This window comes from Odontesthes bonariensis, chromosome 15, assembly GCF_027942865.1.
Source record: "Odontesthes bonariensis isolate fOdoBon6 chromosome 15, fOdoBon6.hap1, whole genome shotgun sequence".
NCBI lineage: Eukaryota > Metazoa > Chordata > Actinopteri > Atheriniformes > Atherinopsidae > Odontesthes > Odontesthes bonariensis.
This window is the reverse complement of record NC_134520.1, coordinates 11,798,058-11,823,150: the sequence shown is the minus strand read 5'-3', so window position 1 is coordinate 11,823,150 and position 25,093 is coordinate 11,798,058. Positions and strand designations below refer to the sequence as shown.

At 42.0% G+C, this 25,093-nt stretch overlaps 1 protein-coding gene across 2 annotated transcripts in view; it reads right to left on the bottom strand.

The window, feature by feature from the left end:
• slc1a7b (solute carrier family 1 member 7b) overlaps positions 1-1,720 on the bottom strand; it is a 28,812-nt gene extending 27,092 nt beyond the window's left edge. For both annotated transcript variants that reach the window (XM_075486248.1, XM_075486249.1), the window contains exon 1: positions 1,586-1,720. In XM_075486248.1, coding sequence (XP_075342363.1) covers positions 1,586-1,720 — 135 coding nt within the window. The remainder of the gene's footprint in view (positions 1-1,585) is intronic.
• Between the last annotated feature and the right edge of the window lie 23,373 nt (positions 1,721-25,093).

Genomic DNA, 25,093 nt, shown 5'->3' with positions numbered 1-25,093 from the left:
TTGTTATTTCATTAAGTTACCCTTCAACATGTAATAGTATCATCTTAATTATTTAGCTGAAGAAATAAGCCCCTTGACTTGGTGCATTCAGCATGACAGCAAACTTGACACATGATATCGAACTTGTATGCTTTTCAGTACAAGAACAGTTTCAAACAACAGAAGACGAGGAGCTGTGCAGTTCTTAATTTAATTTATAACACAGTTGGAATCATTTCCACACTAAAGCAAAATTTTGTGCAGAAAATGAATGTTTTTGAAGTGTGTTTCAACTCCAACAATTATGCACAATTCCCAAAACTGACAGGGTAAAAAAAAAAAAAGCACTCTCCTCCAAAATCTCGGTTTGTATTTGTTACATAGAAAACACATTTGTAGCTGTATTTGCTGCAGGATGGGGGGCAAAATGAGGAAACACACTGTGAGCTAAAGTTGCAGTTTGTGAGCACAGAGACATACATAACACCACAACGTGAAAAACAGACTGTAAAGACTCTGCGGCTGTTTTGCTTCTTCTTCTGCTCTTTAGTGAAACATGTGCCCACTGATAACAAAACCCTTTCTACTGACAAATTTCAAAAATAGCTAATAATGTGTTGCTAAATTATAACGTTAGATAAACTGTTCCAGATTCCTAGCCTTGAAAGGTTAGCCCCAACACACAAGTTGATGGGACTGGTTCATTAGCTTCAAACTTTGACGGTTTGAAGCTGTGTTATAAGAATGCTCCTGACACACTGCGGTTTTCTGGTGGAAATCCTTGCCTAGTCTCCCAAGAAATAATGAATCATGTTATATTTTCTGGACATGTGACATGGTGATGGTTTGTCAGGATTGTAAAAGGCAGTACTGTCCTCAATGCCAGCACTGTAAATGGGGCAACTGTTCAAAGAGTTAAGCTACTTGATTATACTACATGATACAAAATTCAGATATGACTCTGACCAGATGATCCAAAAGTAATCCGTACACGTGTTAAGAAATAAAGCATAACATGCCCGACATAAAATACTATTCAAGAAATGTTGACACTGTAGAGGTTGTTTTTGCTACCCTAAAAACAAATCCTCACAACTCCGGATCAACATAGTTTTCCCACGAATTTCATATTTGTGCAGGTGGGGCTTCACAGTACAGGAAATAGTCCAAATGAGATTTCAATTTGAATTGTAAATTATCCTAAGCAGTTGGGGCTCTCCTGGAATTTTTAACTTGTTGTTCTTGACACCCACCGCATTTGTTAAATGCAATTTTTTAACTATATTATTAACCAACTTTAGTAAAGGCTCAAGACAGTTGGTATAATACTACAAACTACTAATAGTGGCAAAAAGAAAAAAAAACCTGGATGTGCTACATATCAGCACACTGTGACTTATCCTGTATTTTGATCATTTTCAATTGGTAGATGGCGTAATGACTGAGAAGGTGAGAAATCAAGATACGTAGGTGACCAGAAACCAGAGTCTAAAACTAAGTGTGCATGTAGACACATCTGTAAAGTGCTGTTTAGGTGTAAGAGGCCCAGGGACAGGCTTGTCTCTGTATGACATCACACTGAGTCAAGGGGAGGAGACAAACTGACCTGCTCTGAGAGACGTTTTGTCCTCAAAAAGAATCCCAAAAGACACCCGATGACCACAGCCAACACTGACATGATGAGGAGCCCATTCTGTTTGCAGACATTCTTCACCCTCACCCACACTGCATCCAAAGCCATGGCTATCCTGAGATACCTGTCCCGTGTCTTCTCAGCAACCCATAAATGTTCCAAAGCTTTTAACTCCAGGTGTAAGGGTGAAAACACAGAAAAAGTAGACCAACAAACAAAGAAAGAAAAGGAGAAAAAAACCAGGACAGGATAGGAAGCTATGTGAGATATCCAATCCTGTGATGTTTTAAAGCATCTCTCTCATCCTTCCTTCCGATAGGGCTGTCTAAAGTGAGCTAAGAGGATGTTTCCCAGGCACCCTCTCCCACCCTGCCCCACCCATCAACAGCCCTGCATGTGCTCACCCACCACCAGAGGGAGGGAACAGCTGGCAAACCATGTCCCAGTGGGTTAACATCACCCAATCCTGTCAGAGTGCTACTGTATTAAACAGGTCTGAAGCTGGATTAAAGATCCCTGAGCAATTTGACAAAGGTTAGCAAAGCAACCTCGCAGACCTTCTGAGTAAGGCATAGTGGCGGAGGGATAATTGAGGTCTCCAGTAGATTATGCGCTTTATAAAAAAGATAACCAAGTTGTTCCTTATTGAGCTGCATTATATGGTAATATAACATCTAAAATGTAAAACAACCATGATAATAATTAAATGATGTGGTCAAATCAAGGTTAAATCAAAAGAATTAGACAAACAATCCTCAACATTAGAATTAAAAATGTCCCAGCCTTTAGAGCAAAGTTTTCCAATGAATCCGTTTTGGCTAATTCCCTCATGATAATTTACTTTGAAAGCCTGACCCACTCTTAGTAAACAATAAACAATAACTTTGAGATATAATTGCAGGAAGAATGGAACAAAATAATGACCGAAACACTGTATTGCTTGTATTTACACTGCCAGAATGTCTTTTAAATGAGAAATAATGGCAAAATTGCAAAGTTGTAAAAGTTGAAGGTTCAACACCATCACCTAACCACAAGACAATCCCTGGTTTGTACTTGGCGGAAGTCTGTCTGTGTTGAGTTTGCATTTTCTTTCTGTGTCTTCTTTGGTTTTCTGTGGATGCTTTTCTCTTGTAGCCTTGTCATGTACATTTGTGATTAAAAATGAAGTAGTATGAGCGTGTATGTTTTTTGTCTCTTAGCAATGATCAGCCATTAACCCTTGAGAGAGTTTAGAAAATGGATGGAGGAATAAAAGACATTCCGGTACAGCCAAAATTATGGATAAATACTCAAAGCACAACTTAGTCTATAAATATTTCTTTGTGTATATTTGTTTATTTTTTATCTTTTTGTGCCGTGTGGAACTAAGAAACATTTTGTTTCAGAACAAGATGCCGTGAACCATGAGTTATGTTCTACTTTCACCCTCGAAAAGGATGTTGACAATAGAATGAAATTCACTGGATTTTTTTCCCCACATACTTGGGGATGAATTTTAACATTAACTCTAGTTTTGATCCATCATTTGGTAACTGTGGTTCACATGCATGGCCAATGTCTGAACTGGAAAATTGTAACAAAATTGAGCTGCTGCTTCTAAAATAATTCTTTAAACATACTGTAGAGCTTTTGGTCATTTCAGTTACAGAGTGTGTCATTTTAGTCTTGTGGGACAGTGCTGGGCTGTTGTAATTAGTCTGGCTTGAGTTTCCGTAATAATCCACAAGAGGTGATTGAGTTTAGCTGATTAGATACAGAAGTGCTTTAAGTACTTCTTTAAGTTACCAGCAGATAAATTATCACAAAACCTGCAACATCACAACCACAAGAATTTCTCTCTCACCAGGCTTAAATGTGGCACAGTTTATTACAGAAAAATAAGCATTCTGTTGTAGTGGCAGCTAAAGGAGAATTTTAAGTGTAATGAAAGTCATTACTAATGGTTCCTACAGAGGTTAGGAGAGACTGTCAATTCAGTTTTATGCTGTAAGTAACATACTGTCACCATTACACATTTAGTCAGACTTCTGGCCCTATTCAGATTTGGTATTAACTTGTGTTCAAGGTGGTCCAATTACAACTAGACGGTACTATTTACAGGCATAAACAGAATGATGATGGAGTGATGCATTCAGATCAGTGGCCCTGACTGGCCTAAAAATAATGGTCTTATATTTAGGACTTCTAATTTTTTTTTCACTAATAGCAATTCACAAAGGATTTTAGGCCTAAAAGTAGCACCTAACTCTAGGAGAGCTTAAAAGTCCTAACTCAGTAAGAATCAGAATCTATTCACAAAGAATCAGAAAATCAGGCTGCTGCGAGACAAAATGTTTTGGAGACAATGGAGGACTACAAATTGATGGAGAGATATAGGCTAAATCGTGACGGTATTAAACTTGTGGTAGAATTAGTGCGGGATTCAATAACATCCCCAACTAACAGAAATAACACAATCAGTCCGGAGACAAAATGTTTGGCAACACTATGATATTTGGCAACAGGAAAAATGCAACTTTGTAATGCAGACGATTTAGGAATATTGCAACCGTCAGTCAGCCGTGCCATAAACCAAACCATCGATGCGCTCTCTAGACCACATATCATACAACAATTTATCCGGTTTCCTTTGGACAATCAGCAACTAGACAGGATCAAAGCCAACTTTATGGCAATTGCAGGCATGCCCGGTGTGCCATTGACAGGACACATATCAAAATAATTGCACCATCAATAGACAAGGACGTGTTTGTCAATGCAGAACTACATTCCCATCACTTTGCACAATGTAAAAAAGCATCATTTTTGTGAATATTTCACATTGCCATTGGCTTGCACAGTGTAAGTGAAAGACCTGGATCGTCTCCAGACTGTACAGAATACAGCTGCACGGCTTTTAACTGGTACTAAGAAAATAGCTCACATCAGCCCAATTTTAGCATCACGCATTGTCTTCCAGTCCAGAATCAATTTTAAAATACTGGTCCTTACTTTAAGAGTCCTACACGGTCAGGCCCCTGTATATATCTCTGATCTGATTTATTACCATACATCTGCCCGTCTAAGATCAGCAGGTCAGAGGTTGTTGGATGTTACTCACACACACTTCCACACTCGAGGTGTTCCTTTCAGGCAGTGGCCCCCAAACTCTGGAACGCCTTGCCTCTTTCACTAAGGTGCTCTGAATCTGTGGACTCATTTAAGAAGCAGCTGAAAACTTTTCTACTTAGGCAAGCTTTTAGCAAGACAGTTGTGAACTTACGTCCACCTATATTTTATTTATTTTTATCTTGTAATGGTCTTTTTCGTCTTTTATGATTTTATAATTATTCATTTATTTTATTGGTTTTCTTCTAATTATTTTTATGTATTTGATTGTAAAGCACTTTGTGATTTTTTTTTTTATCTGTGAAAGGTGCTATATAAATAAAGTTAAATACTAATGGTCATTATTATCATTACTCATTATTTTATATAAATTCCCTGTACATCCGACTTACTTTACCTAAATTACTTTTTCTTACCTTTATTTCAGTTTTAAATGTATTCCTCTAATTATTTTCAGGTGTCTAGATTATTTATTTATTTTTTCTACTACTCTTTCCACTAATCACCAAAACAAATTCCTTGAATGTGAAAACTTGGCAATAAAACTGATTCTGATTCTGATGTGAAGTCTTTGTTACTGGAGGCAGGTGAGGAGCATGCTGAGTGTTGTTCTGTACCGAACCTATTGTAAAACACCATCAGTTCATTGGCTCGGTGCAGGCTTCCATCGGTCTGATCTAGTTTCTCCTGAAAGCCTGTGATCTCTGTCATCACCCCTGTTCTCATCCAACTTCACTGGCTCCCGGTACAATACCGCATCCACTACAAAAATCTTCTCCTCACCTACAAAGCTCTCCACAACCTAGCCCCCACCTACCTCAGTGACCTCCTTCACCAACACACTCCCTCCCGCACCTTCCACTCAACCTCTGCTGGACTACTAACCATCCCCACGTCACGCCTCAGTACCATTGGTGACCGGGCCTTCAGCTGCACAGCACCCAGGCTCTGGAACTCCCCCCCCCCCCACTCATAAGACAGTCACACTCCATCACATCATTCAAATCTCAGCTTAAAACTCACCTATTCAAACTGCATACTCGCTATAACTGGATGCTGTGCAACTTCTCTATTTTGTGTTGTCTCATGTTTTTATGCTTTATTATGTTTTATGCTCTTATTTCTCATGTAAGGTGACCTTGGGTGACCTGAAAGGCGCCTCCAAATAAAATGTATCATTATTATTATTGCCATAAATGCATTGGGGTTTTGTGTTTGTAAGTTGGCAATGACTGAGCTGATGACATCACAGAGAGTGTCAGTAACAGTGCAGGGTAAAACATACACCACTACCAGCATAACAGAGGTGAACTCTCTCTGGACATATTGCAGACGGAAACTCACACTTCAATGTTCTCGGTACAGATCTTCTTCACAGTTACATGTCCAGGGTTACACCATCTGTTATTAAAAGGCACAGCAATACTTCTGCCTACACTGCAAAAACAAGAAAAAAAGTACAAAAATTAGGTGTATTTTGCTTAAAAAAAGCTAAATTATCTGCCAATGGAACAAGAAAATGTGGCTTGTCAAGATTTTTCAAAACAAGTAAAAATATCTAATCTCAATTAACCCACAATTACCTTAGAATTAGTGTATTTTAACTAATAACAAGTACATTTTTCTGGATTCTAATTAAATACACGTGGCCTATTTTCTCAATATATTGAAAAATATTCTTGAAGTAAATGCTAGAGCCATTATCTTGACATAGTGGTATGCACTAGGCCTTATGTTTCTTGAAACCAGCTTGGAAACTGTTGATATTCCAGCTTCAAGCATGTACTTACTCAAAACAGGTCATAACATCTCAGTAACAAGCTGTAATATCTTATTTAAATAATTAAGGACAGAAACACTTAAAACAAGTGAAACAGTCTAACATAAAAACTGCTTACTAAAAAGAACTATCTTATTGGACAAAAAATAAGCATAAATCCCTTTGATCTAAGGTATTTTATTTTTTACTTAGATTTCACTTTTTGCAGTGTATGCTTTTGCTGCTGCTTCTGATGTCTCTGTTAGATCATAGAGCCTAAAAGTCAGGCTGCCTTGGAGTCTGTTATACGCTCCTGCTGGGAGGTCTTGGTGACTGAGGGAAGATATTGTTTAAATTCTCTCCACCTAATTATCCATCTTGCTCCTACCATACATCTATGGTATTTCCTCATGAACTCATTAGAGATTTGGGGTATTTTTTTCTGGACATTAGCTGATATTTGAAAAGCTCAATAAGCTGCTCCTATTTGTAGTCTTCAGAGCAGATTAAAAACTTTCAGAATACTAAGGAGAAACTTATAACAGCATAGAAACATTTTTTAAAAAATCAATGTTTTTCATTTTTAAAAGATTTCAATCTCTGCCTTGATCTGTTAGTTTGTTTTGTCATCGTATGATATTGGGGAAATCAATAGTTGGTTAAAATAAAAAAGTCATAAAATACGACTAGAGCAATTGCTATATATAGCGATATCCTCTTCAGTCAACTTGTAGTTTATTTCCAAGTTTCTTCAAAATATGAAAGTAAGAGTCGCAGATTGGTGCACCATGATAAATAAGGCTTATGCTTAAATTTCTTTGATTAATAAAGTTCACTGGATTAAATTCAAGTTTAATTTGGGATGAAGTGTTGAGTTAGTTAAATGGAATTTGCAATTAAAATATAATTTATTAAGATTGAATATTTGGTTGAGGCCCTCTTCCTAAATCATTTAGAAAAATCATTCCTCATTTCTTTTTTTAATTTTATTCGGGGCTTTTTATGCCTTTAATGGACAGCATAGTTGAAGAGAGACAGGAAGCAGAGAGAAGGGGAATGACATGCAGTAAAGGGCCGTCTAATGCAGGACCGGGGCTGACTGCAGCGAGGACCGTAGCATCTTAACGTGAGGCGTCTGCACAACCCACTACGCCACCGACCACCCATCATTCCTCATTTCTAACGTCTTACTTCCACTCTTGATAAGGCCAGTTTTTGTAATATCATAGCCAGTTCTCACTCTTTATGCGAAGGCTTGAGATTTTTTTTCTGGCAGAAGACAGATTATCATAAAGAGATGCAAGGTTTAACAAATCAACACTGAACACTTTCTTTTTGGTTTCAGAGATGTTTTAAAGATGTAAAATTGGTACACTGACATCTATTTGAAGACCTTGAGCACTCACATTTAGATTGGCTCAATTATTTTCATCCAGTCGTATTGGGTTTTCTGGGGATAAAACGGAGGACGGAGGTTTTGTTGGAGGTTGTATTCTGTGACAACGCTGTATTTCACTATTGTCTTTAATTAAATTTTTCTTTCATTTGTGAATTATAAACCCTGATAATAAAGTAATATTCTATCTTATTTTCAGTAGAATATATACAAGATAACAATGGTGTAACAATGTGATAAGATTGTGTTAGAAAAAGTATCAAAAGCACTTTTTACATTATATTTATTGAACTTTTGTACTTTCACTGCTGCAGACCCACATCTAGGCTTAGTGTAAATGTGGTTGAATTTTCATTTCATTACATTGTGGTTATCTTTTCCTAATAGTTTTTCCAACAATCTTTGGCTTAACCCATGCTAATCCCAAGTTTTCCGGAAAAAGATAACAGGAATTCATTCTGGGTACAGTCGAATACCATCTGTTTTTGTGTTATTCATATGCTCCATTGAGACTACATAAATAATATCGCTCTTTTCATGTCTTGAGAAAGATAATCAACATATTTATCAAACAACTAAGTTTTTCTGCAGCTTGTGCTTAAAAATCCCCTATATTTTAATTATCTAGATTTCTGGGAACAAAAGAGAGCACACAGATGTGTCTCCTAGCTAGGATACTTGTTTAAATCAAATCAAATCAAATTTATTTGTATAGTACATTTCATGTACAAACAGTTCAAAGTGCTTTACATAAAATAAAAGCATTGCAGCAGGGAGTGGAATAAGCATTAAAAATACATAAAAGAATATAAAACAAAACAAATAAAAATTAATTTAAAAACAAGCAACAGTCCAGATGAATTAGAATATATTGTGTAGATTTCATGCATAGACACATGAGAAAAGAAATGTTTTTAACCTGGATTTAAAAATGTCTCCATTTGGTGAAAGTTTAATCTCCACTGGCAGTTTGTTCCACTTGTTTGCAGCATAACAGCTAAATGCTGCTTCTCCATGTTTAGTCTGGACTCTGGACTGGACCAGCTGACCTGAGTCCTTGGATCTAAGAGCTCTGCTGGGTTTATATTCTCTGAACATATCACAGATGTATTCTGGGCCTAAACCGTTCTGGGATTTGTAAACCATCAGTAGGCTTTTGAAATCTATTCTGTGACTGACTGGAAGCCAGTGTAAAGATTTTAAAACTGGTGTGATATGTTCAGATCTCTTAGTCCGGGTTAAAACTCTAGCAGCAGCGTTCTGGATGAGCTGCACATGTTTAATGCTCTTTTTGGGAAGTCCAGTTAAAAGAGCGTTACAGTAATCGAGTCTACTGGAGATGAATGCATGGATGAGTTTCTCCTGGTCTTTTTGGGAGAGGAAACCTTTCATTCTGTTGATGTTTCTGAGATGGTAAAAAGCTGCCTTGGTGACAGCTTTGATGTGGCTGCTGAAAGTCAGATCTGAGTCTCTCAACTCTCCGAGGTTACCAACTTGGTCAGTGATTGTAAGGTCCCGAGTCTCAAGATATTTACCAACGCTGACCCTCTTCTCTTTGCTACCAAACAGAATGATCTCAGTTTTAAAAGATACACGCCCAACTGCCAATTCCAACCCTGACTGCTCTGCTGCAGAAATTGTTTTCATATTCAATAATTTCACCCAGAGGGAGGCTTAATCTTTAGTTTCCCTAAAGTTCAAGTAATTCACGTCTTCTTTTTGTCCTTCACATTCTGTCCTCGTGAGGAGATCATGCCATTGTCAGGTCTCATATGTGTTTGCTGAATATTTTTAGTGCATCCCTACAATCAGCCATGGGTGTACTTTGAATAATCATTTCTCTTTTAAAACAAAGATACTGCTAAATGAGGAAAAGTGTCATAACTCTTTTTTTTTTTTTAATTAAAAAAAACACTGTTTAACACGTTTAAGAACTCAAATATTCACTCTTCCTCTCAAGTTTTGGAAAACTAATGGAATAAGAGTTGATTGGCTTGATGTCTCTGTGTGCGAACTGCATTTATGTGAGTAAAGTATGTACTCATGCTAGGATCACATGTTTTGCCAGACATGGTCACTAATCCTTCTCTTTTGCCAATATTTCCACTCTATCTGGTTTCATCAGGCAGGGATTACACAGGATTAGAAAACCTCTCAGAGGCTGACATGCGTTCATTCATTAAAAATCCATATGCAGTTGCTCACACGCCTCCGACTGAGCCAAAATGCACCAATTACACCCAAACCAACAGTGTATGTAGCTCAATGTTGAAATTGTGACAGTTGAGTATGATGGACTATGGAGGCTAGTAAAACAGAAATAATGGGTTATGGATTTAATAGAATTCAAAGTGAAGAGAGGAGTTCAGGAACTATTGAGCAGGATCCAACCGTGGTCAGCAGGAGTAACAATGACTTGGTGAGATGGATAATCCCAGCAGAGTGTGTGTGGGTGAAGGATGTGGAGCCAGATGTGTTGTTTCACATGTTTATTCAGAACAAAGAAAAGAAGAACAGTAGAGGGCAGTATAACAGCTTCTAAAGACTGTGTCAGATGACTGTTTCCACAACACTCCCACTTCATTTTACTCTAGCATTGAAGCACTTAAACAGTTTCTATAACTAAGATCAGTGCTCACCCTCACCAATAATATCACAATAATAAATCCTTTCAAACTTGTAAAAGGTTTTTTTTTGTTGTTGTTGTTGTTACCTTGCTTACAGTTTTCATAACATATTGAACAGGAAACCGTAAGGTAAGCATATCAAAACAGACTGAAACAGGGTAAAGCCCAATCTCTCTCCTAAGAGACTCAAACATTTGTCTTGTCAGTGGCTTGGTCAAGATATCTGCCTTCATATCAACTGATGGACAATACTGCACATGTACTTTCCCATTCTGCACACATTCACGCCTTTGAAATGTGCTAGGTGCATTACAAAGACCAAATCTCAAAACATTGAATTCAAACAGCCCTTGGTGTGTTATGAAGGTAGTTTTGTGGCACTCCTTCGGGCCAACTTCCACCTGCCAGTACCCACTAGCTAAATCGAGAGTGGAGAACCAGCAGGCGTGGCTTAAACTGTCGAGAGCATCGTCTATCCTTGGGAGAGGATATGCATCCGTATAAGTGACATCATTCGGTTTCCTGTAGTCAACACAAAAAAACAGCCCACCCCCTTTTTTTCGCACCAAAACTACGGGGTCCGCCCATGGACTGTATGAGGGCCTAATGATGCCACCGTCGAGCATTTGCTTCAGGTTGTCTGCTATCTCCTGTTGCAAATGGAGGGGAACTTTTTGTGGAGGTAATTTAATGGGCCTAGCGTCACCTGTATCTATTTCGTTCATAGTGGGTCCTGGGTAATCCACTGGGTGTCTCTTCTGATCTCACCACAATACTGTCGTTTTAGTAGGCTATGTGAAACAAAACAAACTTTGCCTTTTGTCCATAATCAAATTTTATTTATGCTAACAGCTAACTACATGCTAGGCGTACATGATATAGAAGCACTGCTATAGATGTGTAAGTGGTGGGATGATTCTGACTGGCCGCACCACTCTCACCCACAGGGTGTTTGTAGGCTATCTCGGGGGCCGTTCACCACGTGGCCACGATCTGTCGGTGGGGGAGTCTCGACTTGAAACACCGTGTCGTGTCAAAGCCGGTCGCGGCTGGATACGTGGAAGACGCGGCATGACACAACACGGTGTTTCTTGTCAAGACCCCCCAGAGATCGGCCATCTGTTGATTGATCTATAGACAGGGTGTATCATTTCCCCAAAAACATCAAGATCTGCTGAGAGAATTTCAAAACCCAGGTCCTACAATGGGGGATTTTTTCCAGCCGACAAGCCACGCATCAAACACGGCTACATCAATACCAGCAACCAGGAGTATGGAGAGTGCAGTGGGAGCAGCCAATGGAGTAACAGCTCCCCGTCTACCATCCTCTGGGTCTTCAAATCCACATCAAACAACCAGCAAGACACAAAGCAATCTAATCCAACACTTCAAGCAGAAATACAGTATGTTGGGCATTAACGTTGTAACCAGTCACTATTCCTACAAGAAAGCAGGAGATATTTTCCAAACCATGTTCCCTGACAGTGACATTGCAAAGCAGTTTCCTTTTGGAGAGAGAAAGGTGGCATACCTCACCACATTTGGGATTGCTCATAATTTTTCTTCCTTAATGAAGACCATAGAAAAGAAAGAGTCTGGATATATACTTCTGTTTGAGGAAAGTCTAAATCGGGAAAGGAAGAAGTGCCAGATTGACATGCATGTGAGATTCAGAAACAATAACCAAGTACATTCAAGGTACCTGACGTCATTTTTCTTGGGTCATCACACTGCAGAGCAAATTCACGAGAAGATTGAAAAGGTGTGTTCAAATATAGACTTCCAGAACCTAATTCAGTTGTGAATGGACGGCCCAAATGTGAATTGGAAGGTCTTCTCTCTGGCCCAGCAGAACATTGAAAAACAAACTGGGAAGAAAATGATGAATGTTGGAAGTTGTGGTTTGCACACACTACGCAATGCCTTTAGAGCAGAATGTGCATCCACTGACTGGGACCTGGGAGATGCTCTGTCCAGCCTTAAATGGCTATTTAAGGATGTCCCTGCTCGTAGGGAGGATTACACAGAAGTCACTGGTTCAACATCCTTCCCTCTTGACTTCTGTAGTCACCGATGACGAGAAAATGTGGAGGTGGCTGAGCGTGCTCTTCAGATTTTGCCCTCTCTGAAAACATACATCAGTGCTGCCAAAACAAAGGAGGTTACAGAACCGTGCACAAAGTCTTTCAAGAAGGCTGAGATGATTGTGCACGATGACCTCTTCGCTGCAAAACTCCACTTCTTTCTAATGGTTGGCAGGGAAATCACTAGCCTGGGCGAAAGCCGACTGTTGACTCTGTCAAACAGTCTGGGAAAACCCAAGAGGAATCCGTTTCCATGGAGGGCGGGACCTTACCCAGCAACTTAAATTCATTGGAGTAACGGAGTTCCCTTAACCAATCATAATGTTTAGAAATGACGTTGGTAATGCGCCGAGTTTCATGCTTACTCTCGCGAGGCTCTAGCTCGCGAATCACGCTTCCCACATCCGCTTTCATTATACTGGTACCATTTGATAAATCAAACTTTTCCCAAAGCCAGTTGGAAGGAGAGCTACGACATCCTTGCCACTAACAATATTGAAGAGGCATTCCTCTTGCTCTCGTTTTAATTGTGTAATGATCTCCAGAGTTGAGACAACTTCATGGATAGCTTCTAGCGTTCTTCCGTCGCCATGTTTATTTCCGCTGCGGTTGAACTACAATTATATGGACTACAATGGACTCCGCGCGTGAGTTCTGCGTCACCACTCGCAACTGTTTGCTGATTGGCAAAACACTGAGCGAACCGAGGTAGGGGGATTTGGCCAGACTATGTGCGGAGCCAAAATCTTTGGGCGGAAGTACATAGGATGGCGTCGCCAGGCTAGGAAATCACACCATTTTTGAAGCTATACCAAACAGACAAACCCATGCTGATACCACATGGAGGTGACCAAACTGAAAGTTGGATTTGTTTACAGAGCAAGTGTCAGACGGTGAGTCAGGTGGGATGCATCACTGCAGGTTTTATATTTGTTTCTATTGTGTGCCATATTTTAACTGCATGTTTTGTTTAATTTTTGGTTATTATGGGTTTGGTTATTTCCTTTTAATTAAGTTTAATTGCATGTTTTGGAATGCCCCATTTAGGATTTTTAGGCAGTAATGCATCCTCTGACCGGGGGCTGCACCAGCCAATCGGCTGCTGCAGCGGCCCCACCCTAATTGACAGGTAGCCGGAAGTGGGTGGACTGTTTCCTTATGAAAAGACGCTGAACCACCAGAGAAGGGAAAGGAGAGCTAGGAGGGGAGAAGGGGGAGCAGGGCAGGAAAGAGCGCAGCGGCGAGCAGAGAGAGCCGTCCAGAGAAGTGTATCGGAAGGTTTCGACGCGAGGTGGCAAAAGCAGGAGTTTCTGCCACAAAGCCGTGAGTCGTTTACCGATACACTTTTAGCTGTAGCCTGAAGATCCATGGAACAGAGATAGTCGATCCTGTGTTGTTGAGCAGACTGCTGGCCATCCTTTTATGTTTTAGGTCCATGCCAAGCCAGTGGAGGCTCCCAGCGAAGTGGCGGCCGTGTGACGGACGGGGGCCGCCTTGGGTTCCAGGTCCATGGTGTCTCCAGAGGGAGCTTCCGGCAAGGTGGAAGCCGTGTGGCAGATGGGAGCAGATCTGTGGTGTCGCCAGGGGGCGCTTCACGCAAAGTGTAGGCCGTGCTACGAACTGGAGGAACATGGAAGATCTTCAGGCTACTTGGAGTGGATGACGGCTCGCGGTGGCTAACTGGCGGAGCAAGAGGACGGCGGAGCAAGAGGACTGGAGCGTGGCCTTGAGCTTGGAGTGCCCAGAGTTTTTATTTTGTTTATTTTGTTTTAACTCTTTCGGTGCCATTGACGTCTATAGACGTCAATTTAAAAAAAAACGCTGACTGCCAAAGACGTCTATAGACGTCAATTGCGTTTTTTTAACGGAGCGGGCTGGGGGACAATCTAGCGGAGTTTGTCGCTAAATCTTAGGCTTGTAAACACTAAACAGAGAATATACTGGCAAAATTACCCGCTAGGTGGCAGCAGTGCCACTTTGCACAAAAAAAGAAAAAGCGTGTTTTCTCCGTTTTTTGGGTCAAACAGCTGTTTTTGTAGAAACAAACTTTTTTTCCTGATGAAAGAAGAGAGTCTACTCTTTCGTTTGGTAATTTCGGTGTGTACATAGTCATAAGACACACTTTTCTGTGGGTCTTGGAAAATCAGTCAAAATACTGTAAAACACTTGGCAGTATGGGTGTCTCTGAACTGAAAATGGCTGGAAGCCAATGAGTTAAAAGGAGGCCCTCCCCTTTTTAAGAACAGAAATTCTTAAACTCTTTTTATTCTTTTTTTACATCACGCAATAAATTATTGTTGTATGGAATTGGTGTGCGGGTCTTTGAGTGCTGCTCGCCTTCGTAGTTCAAGAACCTGGTACTAAAGAGTTGGTGGTAGCTGTGAGAGCAACCCCACCTTTATATCACACAAGCCTTGGAGGAACATGTGAAGAACTCTGGAGCAGAGAGGCTCAGGCTTGAGTTCAGGCAGCGCTGCAAGCTTTTTTTGGTGAAGATGGTGTCTAAGCTTTTTGAAAAGGCACCAGTTAAATATCCTCTGGTGAGGAGCCTGTCTGTTCTGGATCTAAGGGTGGTCCTCAACAACAAAGAGTTGAGTGTCCATAAACTCACCACTATTCTTCGACTTCTTGTGGAAACTGGCCGCATTGAGGAAAAGTGCTGTGATGATGTACTTAGGGAGTTTGGACAATTTTTTGCCCACAACCTGATGTCAGCCTTAGATTCCTTTAGAAAGTTCAGTCCACAGAGTGATAGGTTCATTTTACTGCAATAGCTTTGTACTATTATATTACTGTTAATATATCCATAACAGATACGGAACACGGAGACCAACTTGCACATGTCTGCACTTCTTTATTGCAGTTCTCAGACTACCCACAACCAGTTAACCTCAGGGTATTACGGTATTACCAAATAACCACTAGATGGCGGTGGTTAAACACAAACTGTAATACATCTCATAGCTAAGCAGTTATAGACTCATAACTTAATATACAATTGCTACAGTAATTTTCTAACTTAAAGAATTGCAACTTATTATTGCTAACACAACCCATTAGACCCAGAATTTCAGTGTTTTACAATTCAGTCTCAGGAACTCTTTTTCAGATTTGTGTATGATCAGGAACTCTTTTTCAGATTTGTGTATGAACAGGAACTCTTTTACTTTAGGAACAATGTTCCTCAGGAACTGACTGATCACAAAGTCAGTCGTTTAGGAGGCGCTCTTTCTCTCATAGGGTACCTGCGCCCAAGCACCTCTGGGGAACTGGCTGCTCGGTTGGCAGGTGTCACTGCCTTGTCACAGGCCACTGAGTCTGGTGACGGTGTTGCAAGCGACTCATTAGCCTGCATACGTATCAGTGGTGTCGCTTCAGGTGAGTACGGGCTACCACCTACTGCTCCAGGTGTGCCTTTCCCCCCCAAGTCCACTTGAACCACTGCAGGGTCGTTTTTGGTGACGTCCAACTGCTCATCCGGTAACTCCAATGTCTCTGGACTGGACGGTTGGTTGTACAGCAGATGGTCGATGTGGACTGAGCGTCGGCTCACTCCATTCCACACCAGGTAGGTGACTGGTCGGAGTCTCTTTTCCACTGTTCCTTTCGTCCACCTCTCCTTTCCTCTGCGGAAATTTCGGATCAGGACTGAGTCACCCTCAGACAGATGTCTCAGCGTGGAGGCGGTTTGATCATGGTAGTCTTTTTGTTTTTGTTGTTTGGCTTCCACCACTCGAGCAAGATCTGGTTTCAGTAAGCTGAACCTGGTCCTGATCTGACGTTTGAGGAACAGTTCAGCCGGTGCACATCCTGTAACGCTGTGTGGTGTACTTCTGTATGACATCAGGAAGTTGGCTAGCCTGTGCTGCATTGTTATAGTAACATTTTGTTTCTTTTCATCCAGCACTTGTTTCAGCAGGGATGCTTTCACTGTCTGAACTGCTCGCTCTGCAGCTCCATTAGAAGCTGGATGGTAGGCGGGTACCAAGGTCTGCTTTATGCCATTGCTTTGCAGGAAAGTCTTGTACTCCTGCGAGGTAAATTGAGGGCCGTTGTCAGCAACAATCTCCTCGGGGAGACCGTAAGATGAAAAGATGTTCCGCAGCACCTCAATTGTTTTGGCGGCTGTGGTTGTTGCCATGGCGATTACCTCGAGCCATTTCGAATGACTGTCCACTAATACTAAGAAGTGGTGTTGATCCTTCTCTGCAAAGTCGATATGTATCCTCTGCCAAACCCTAGTCGGCTACTACCAGCAGTGTAGTGGTGCTGCTGCTGGTAGTTTCCTCACACTCTGACACGCATCACATTGCTGTACTGCATGTTCTATTTCACTGTCTAGCTGGGGCCACCACAAGTGGCTCCTGGCCAAGGCCTTCATCTTGCACCCTCCAGGGTGCCCTTGGTGTAGATCACGCAGTAGTCGCTCTCTGTGTGCTGGTGGAATGATGACTCGAATTCCCCACAGAATACATCCTTGTTCAACAGACAGTTCATTCTTTCAGGTGAAGTAAGGTTTCAGTCTCTCATCCTGGATATGACTTGGCCATCCGGACCGAGTCAGCTCCAGTACCTTACGTAGGACTGGATCCTTGAGAGTGCTCTGTGCTATCTCTGTAGCATGCACGGGGAGCTCATCCACTACTGAGACATAGAAGATGCTGTTCTCCTCCGCTGTATTATCTTTATCCTTCCCCGGCAGTCTAGATAATGCATCTGCGTTTGCATTCTCTGCTGACGTTCTGTACTCTATACTGTAGTCATAAGCCATCAGTCTCAGTGCCCATCGCTGCATTCGCAGCGCGGCAAGTGTGGGAATTTCAGACTTGGGGCCCAAAATGGCAAGGAGGGGCTTGTGGTCAGTTATTAAACTGAACTTGCGGCCATACAAGTATTTGTGAAATTTTGTCACGCCAAATATTATGGACAAAGCCTCCTTCTCTATCTGACTATATTTACTTTCTGCCTCTGTCAATGTGCGAGACGCAAAGGTGATAGGTTTCTCCTCCCCATTTTCCATTATGTGAGACATGACCGCACCTATCCCATAAGGGGATGCGTCAGATGCTAATCTCAGGGGTTTCTTGGTGTCCTAGTGAACTACAACTGAGCTCTTCACTAACTGTTCTTTTGCATTTTTGAATGCTGCTGCACACTCAGGTGTCCATTTCCAGTCGACCTCTTTCTTTAGAAGTTGGTGTAGCGGCTGCAGTACAGTTGACAGGTCTTTCATGAAACGACCATAGTAGTTCAACAGTCCTAGGAAAGACCGTAGCTCTGTGATGTTTGTAGGCTGAGGTGCATTTACTATGGCGGCAACCTTTGTCACAGTGGTGTGCAGTCCCTCACTATCTATCAGATGCCCCAGGTATTCTACCCTCTCCTGCATGAAGTCACACTTTGCTCTTTTGACTCTCACACCGTAGCTCTCCAGGGGGCTCAGTACCTCCTCTAGGTTTCTCAGGTGCTCAGCTCTGGTTTTTCCCGTGACCAGTATATCATCCAAGAAGCAGGTCACGTGCTCTAAGCCTTGGAGTATCTGGTCCATCACATTCTGAAATATAGAAGGCGCACTGGACACGAAAGTCTCTGATAGACGACGTACAATCCTTTGTGAGTAGTTATTGTCAAATACTTTTCTGAGTCCTTCTCTAACTCAAGCTGTTGGTAAGCATGTGACAGGTCTAACTTGCTGAAGAGAGTGCCCCCGGCCATAGCCGTGGGAACTAGGGGTGCAGGGGGTGCGGCTGCACCCCCTGCTGAAAGTACATTGCGAGATGGTGGGGAGCTAACAAAAATATATTTCATGAAAACCTATTGTACAGTCTCCTCCGATCGGGATTCGAACATGCGTCTCAAAACACAAACGTTCCGACTCAAGCAACGGAAGCACGTTTCTTACCAACTGAGCCACTGCTCCGGTCCACTGATACAAAGTTGCTATTGAGATGTATAGCTACTCCGTAATGCGAGACAGCACGGTTTACTTGGACCCACGTCCCACACGCACGCGAGTCCTGCTCCTGCGTGTAGGCTCATTCCATGAGGAGGCTGAGAATGAGACGTGGTTTAAGATATTATGGCACCTCTGGTTTAATGTCCACTGTCTGTCTGTCTGTCTGTGCTCGTCATCCACAGAGACCCTCGATGGAGGTGTGGCCAACAAGTTCAGCCCAGCAACATTCTGTTCTCTATATAGCCTAATCTTTTTTAAATGCTGTTAAGCCAGCTGCCACCGAGCAGTAATGTACGCATAGTTATTTTTTTGAGTTTTGAGTTATTTTCGACGATGCTGTTATTGCAGCTACCACCGCGCAGCATGTAGTTAATTCTTAATTAGTTCTGTTAGTGATTACTTTCGACTGATGCTGTGTGAGCTGACGTGGGACACATCACACACATGAGTTCAGTAGGCCTAATGTATAGGCTACCCTTGTTGCCATGAATTTTTAGTGCTTTAATAAAATGCAATATTTTACCAGTTGATGAGGCTGCATACTTTTTTTTGGAATGGTATGGGTGTTTGCGTTGACCATAACGAGGGCGAAAAAGCCACCACTGACCTAAACTGTGTGTTCAGGACACGATTAAACACAATGTAACAACAGGAACTTAAACAACGTTCTAATATAATTAAAGCTCGCAACAATGTTGCAAAATATGAGCCCTTCACACACGAGCACGGGTAGAGTTCCACGGTCAGATTGCAGGAAAGGCTCAGTTTTTTGCTCATTAAAATATTTCATTGAAGGAGATATATACAGCTATTTATTGTATTTACATAATATTCTACAAGTTTGCGGCCGCGACCCACAGTTTGAGAACCCCCCCCCCCCCCCTTTTTTTTTTTTTTTTTTTTTTTTTAAACCGCACCCCCTGTTAAAAACTACTTCCCACGGCCCTGCCCCCGGCCAGTGTGGCAAAGAGATCTCTGACATTCGGTAGTGGATAGTTCTCCTCCTCCACATTCGGGTTTACTGTGACCTTATAGTCTCCACAGATACGAATTGACTTGTCTGATTTGGGTAACACGACTATCAGAGCAGCCCACTGACTATGCTCGATCTTTGAGATAGTGCCTGCTTTTTCTAGCCGGTGTAACTCTTTCTCGACTGCGTCTTTTAGTGCATACGGCACTGGCCTTCCTGAAGACTGGTTTAGTATTTGGCTTTACTTTGATACTGGCCTTAAACTCGCGAATAGTGCCTAGCTCCTCAGAAAACACTGCTTTGTGTCTCTGCAACACAGCCTCTACATCTGCGTTATTACAGCCCCCTGCTGGTAGAACTGAGAAAATGCTTGCCCAATCTAGTCTGAAGTTGGTGAGCCAGTTACGGCCCAGGAGGGCTGGTCTGTCACCCTTCACGATCACTAGAGGTAAATCACCACTCTAGTTCCTTTATTTTGCCCTGACAGTCACTTGTCGTATCAAGGGAATTTTCTCACCGGAAAAGGTTGACAGCTGCACTTTACTTTTTTTCAGTGGCAGATGAGAGAGATGCTTCTTAAACACTATTTCAGAAACAAGTGTTACGGCCGCTCCTGTGTCAAGCTGCATCTCTAGAGAAGTTCCCTCTAACTGGACATTCACTGTAATTTCCTCCTTTCCATTTCCAACAGTATATGTGGGATACACAGCATTCATGGGATATGACCCAAACAGTTCATCATCATTTCCATTTCCTGTTGTCTCATTTAGACTGCTACTTCCAGCCACGTACTGTGTATGTCCCTGCCTATCTTTAGTTTTACACATCCTTGCTATGTGTCCTACTTTGGAACATGTCTCTGTTTTGTACCTAAATACTTGCGCTGCATGATTGCTACCGCCACATCGGTAACAAGACTGGTGATTTTCTGTTCTCTGTGGTCTGGAATTGTCACTCGTGGTCTTACTTCTCCATTCGCTGGTGGCTGGTTTGCTTTACCACGCACCCTTTGTTCTTTTCTTGTCGATCCTATTCACCGTGGCAGGTCCTTTCATTTTGCTAGCGAACTCCAACGTATTCTTCGACGCCATTTCCATTGATAGAGACAGTTCACATGCTTTTGCAAATGTCAGATTTTGCTCCGTGAGCAACTTTCTCTGAATAGCCTCCACCCTCAATCCATTAACAAATCTGTCCCTCAATGCTTCGTCTAAATGGGGACCAAATTCACAATGGATGGATAGCTGCTCATGACACGGACTCATTTTCTTGCTGATTCCTTTTTTGAAATTTGAATCGTTCCACGATAACTAACGGCTTCGGTTTGTAATGGGATGATAGTTTCCCGCACAGCACTTCATAAGTGAGTCTACTTGGCTTTTCTGGTATGCAGAGGTTTTTTAACAGTGCATAGGCTTCTGCACCTATCACAGACAGGAAAACGTTGGCCTTTTTTCTTCCTGCACTTCGTTTACTATCATCCATTGCTCAAACCTCTCGATGTATGACTCGAAGTCTTCTTGACCTTCCTTGTACTCACCGAGATTTCCAATGAACCATGCTGCACTGTTGACGTTAGCTTGGCTAGTCTTGCTAGCGCTAGTTTGCAAAGTCACTTTATCTCCGTGTAAACTCCTTAATTTACTCGCACTGCAACTGGAATCCCTTCGGGCTTAAAAAGATCCCATCCTCGTCGCCACTGTAATAGCTTTGTACTATTATATTACTGTTAATACATCCATAACAGATACGGAACACGGAGACCAACTTGCACACGTCGACACTTCTTTATTGCAGTTCTCAGACTACCCACAACCAGTTAACCTCAGGGTATTACGGCAGTGTTTCCCAACCGGGGGTACGCGTACCCCTAGTGGTACGCGGAGGTACTGCAGGGGGTACGCGGCGCACAGGCAGTTCTTTTTCTTTTTTCTTTTTTTTTATTAAGGCGTCACTCTTTTATCGAGGACTGTTTATGAAGGAGACTCCAGTTTTGTGATGAATGTTACATGAGTTAGGCCTGTTAATGTATTCTTAAAAAGAGAGAGAAATTAGTTATGTTCATGTATTCTTAAAAAAAAGAGAAATGTTACTTGTTTAAGTTAGGTAACAAAAGAAGATTATTTTGATTTAGTATTTATACTATTTTGCTTAATTATTTATATTTCAAGAAAATGTTTTTTATTCTTACGTTGAATTCAACTGAGGTTAAAAAAAAAAGAGAGAAAAAGCCTGAGAATTTTATGTTCAAGTTAAGGATATTAAATAAAATGATTTTCATGTCATAACCACTGTGTTGCTCTACTTTTGGAGAATCATCGCACGCGTTGTATGTGTGAGGGGGTACTCGTGGTGTGACAAGAAGGCTCAGGGGGTACTCAGGCCAAAAAAGGTTGGGAAACACTGTATTACGGTATTACCAAATGACCACTAGATGGCGGTGGTTAAACACAAACTGTAATGCATCTCATAGCTAAGCAGTTATATACTACATTTACCATGAACTTTTATCCAACAAAGCAGAGTTTCGCCATCTATGGGAGGCAGTAAGACTTGTCCTGATCCTTTCACATGGCCGAGCTTCTGTTGAAAGGGTTTTTTCCATTAACAAAGAGATGATGGTGGGGAACCTCAAAGAACATTCCCTGATTGCTCAGCGGATCATCCATGACCATGTGTGCTTTATTGGGGGGCTGGAAAACGTAGGCTACACAAAAGAACTGCTCCTTTCTGCATCTGCTGCCCGGCAAAAGTACCACATGTACCTTGATGATGAAAGACATAAAAACTAAGATCAACCGAAACAACAGAAGAGAAAATCATCAATGGATGAGATAACAGAGATGAAGGTGAGAAAGAAGAGGATGGAAGAGGATGTGAAAGTCCTGGTGAAGTCTGCTGATGGCAATGCATAAAAAGCTGGATCAGAGGGCAAACTTTACCTCATTTCAAAGTCAAACGGACTCAGAAGAGCAGCAAAAGAAAAAGAGAGAAATCTCGAGGCGAGAAAATGTTGGCAGAGAAGACGAAGGACCTGAATGACACTCGTTGCATGTTGATTTGCACAACATGCACCTGATGGGTTCTGCAACAGTCTTTGAATGACACTCTTTAAATGTTCTTTAACCTTTTGGCATTACCTTGAAGTATTTTGTGTCAGAGCTGGGGTTTTTTCTCAGCAGAAAGGGCCACTAATGTTGGGTCAATTTAAGTTGATGCAGATGAAAAAGAAGAGGTTGTGAACGTTCTAGTGAAACCTGCTGATAGCAATGCAGAAAAAGCTGAATCGGGGGGCAAACTTTACCTCATTTCAAAGTCAAACGGATTTAGAAGAGCTGCAGAAGAAGTATTTTGTGTCAGAGCTCTTTTTTTTTCAACAGAAAGTTGATTTGCTTATATTTGCACAACAAGCACCTGAGTTAATGTGTTCTGCATCGGTGTGGTTAATAAAAAAAAGAGAAATTGCCATTTTGTGTGGGCATGAATTTGTATCACATTATAGCAGTTTACAACTGGTTATGGTACTGGAAAAGCCTGAAAAGTAACCTTGATAGTCTTTGGAAAGTACTTGAATTTGACCATGAAAAAGGTGTACAAACCCAGTGGCGATTCTAGAGTCTGTGGGGGCCCCAAGCAAAAAAATCCTAGGGGGCCCTTCCGACCAGTGTCCGTCACCAAAACATCTGACACCAACGAAAAATGTATGAAATAAAACCTCTTTTTATTCCAAACATGTTCCAAACATGAAAAAAATTGTTATTTTTATAATATACATGTAAAGAATAAATAAATAACTAAAAAAGACTACGTTGTCTACGTTGGCACTTAATATTCGCCTGTTGCTATTTATCTACCGGGTGTAGCTGGCCATCCAATAATAATTGTGTTCATTTAAAGATTTGTGACAAGTACAGCTGTTCATGATATCGATTTCATAAGTACGGTTTTTATTTTCCACTAGCCTTGAATTTCCGGCAAACGTTGCCAACAATCGCAAACACTCTGAGGGGCTAGTTCTCCGCGAACATCGCCTACAGTGGAACTTGACGTGAGTTTGACGAAGTCAACAATGCAATTATGGAATTATAGAATGGCATGTTAACTAGATAATCTTTGACTAAATCATTTAAATTTAACTGTTCAAACAAATCATGTTCACCACGAACGTTCGCCACTGTTTGAAACAGTTTATAAAGTAACTAGACAATCTTTAATTGAATGCACCTCTCGGGGGCCCCCTAGTGGCTCGGGGCTCCAAGCAGTTGCCTGCCTTGCCTGTTGACAAGATGCGCCTCTGTACAAACCCTGTTTATATTACTGTCATGTCCAGGGAATCCAGTCATGTTCAGTTTTTGTTTTGTCTATGTTGTCTTGTGGATTCCTATTTTATTTTGAAATTTATCTCTCCACTTGTTTCAGGTGACTTGCCCCTTCCTCTTGTCTTCCCCTGCTGATCTAATTGTCTTCCCTGCCCTGCTTGTTTCCACCTGTTCCCCACCTCCTTAAATGCGTGTATGTATTCTGCGTTCCCCTTTGTTTTGTGCCAGTTTGTCTTGTCCAGGCAGGCATCTCCAAACTATTCCTCAAAGGGCCATGTGGCTGCAGGTTTTCATCCCACACAAGCAACAGTACACCAGATTTGTCTCAGTTAATCAGCTGATCTCAGTCTGCAGATAGTTGATTGGTCAAACTGTTTGCTTTTGATTGGTTGGAACAAAAACCTGCAGCCACACGGCCCTTTGTGGAATAGTTTGGAAATGCCTCCTCCACCCCATGTTCTCATGCCCAAGTCAGGTTTTGTCCTTTGTCCTTTGTCCTTTGTTGTTTGTGGCCTCAAAAGAATATTGTTTTGTTAGTACCTTGTCCAAAAAAAGACTGCTTACTTTGAAACTGAATTTCAAATTTAGGCTCTGAGATCTGTCTTGTCACATTCCTCTCTTTCAGAATTCACAATGATTAAGTGTGGCTTAACTTGTCGGACAGTAACACCTTTTCATTGCTGCCATTGAGCAGCAACAATCAATCGATCACAGCTTATTAAACACTTAGAAATACACCAGGAGGGGGAGCATGCTGCTGCCTCCAAGGAGCAAACAAAGTCCCCCACACAGAATCCAGTGGGCCCCGCACAGCACTCTGTGTCTCCCACTCAGCACTCTTTGGCCCCCACACAGAACCCAGTGGCCCCCACACAGAATCCAGTGGCCCCCCGCACAGCCCTCTGTGGCCCCCACACAGAACCCAGTGGACCCCACACAGCCCTCTGTGGCCCCCACACAGAACCCAGTGGACCCCACTCAGCACTCTGTGACCCCCACACAGAACCCAGTGGCCCCCACACAGAATCCAGTGGCCCCCCGCACAGCCCTCTGTGGCCCCCACACAGAACCCAGTGGCCCCCACACAGAATCCAGTGGCCCCCCGCACAGCCCTCTGTGGCCCCCACACAGAACCCAGTGGACCCCACTCAGCACTCTGTGACCCCCACACAGAACCCAGTGGCCCCCACACAGAATCCAGTGGCCCCCGCACAGCCCTCTGTGGCCCCCACACAGAACCCAGTGGCCCCCGCACA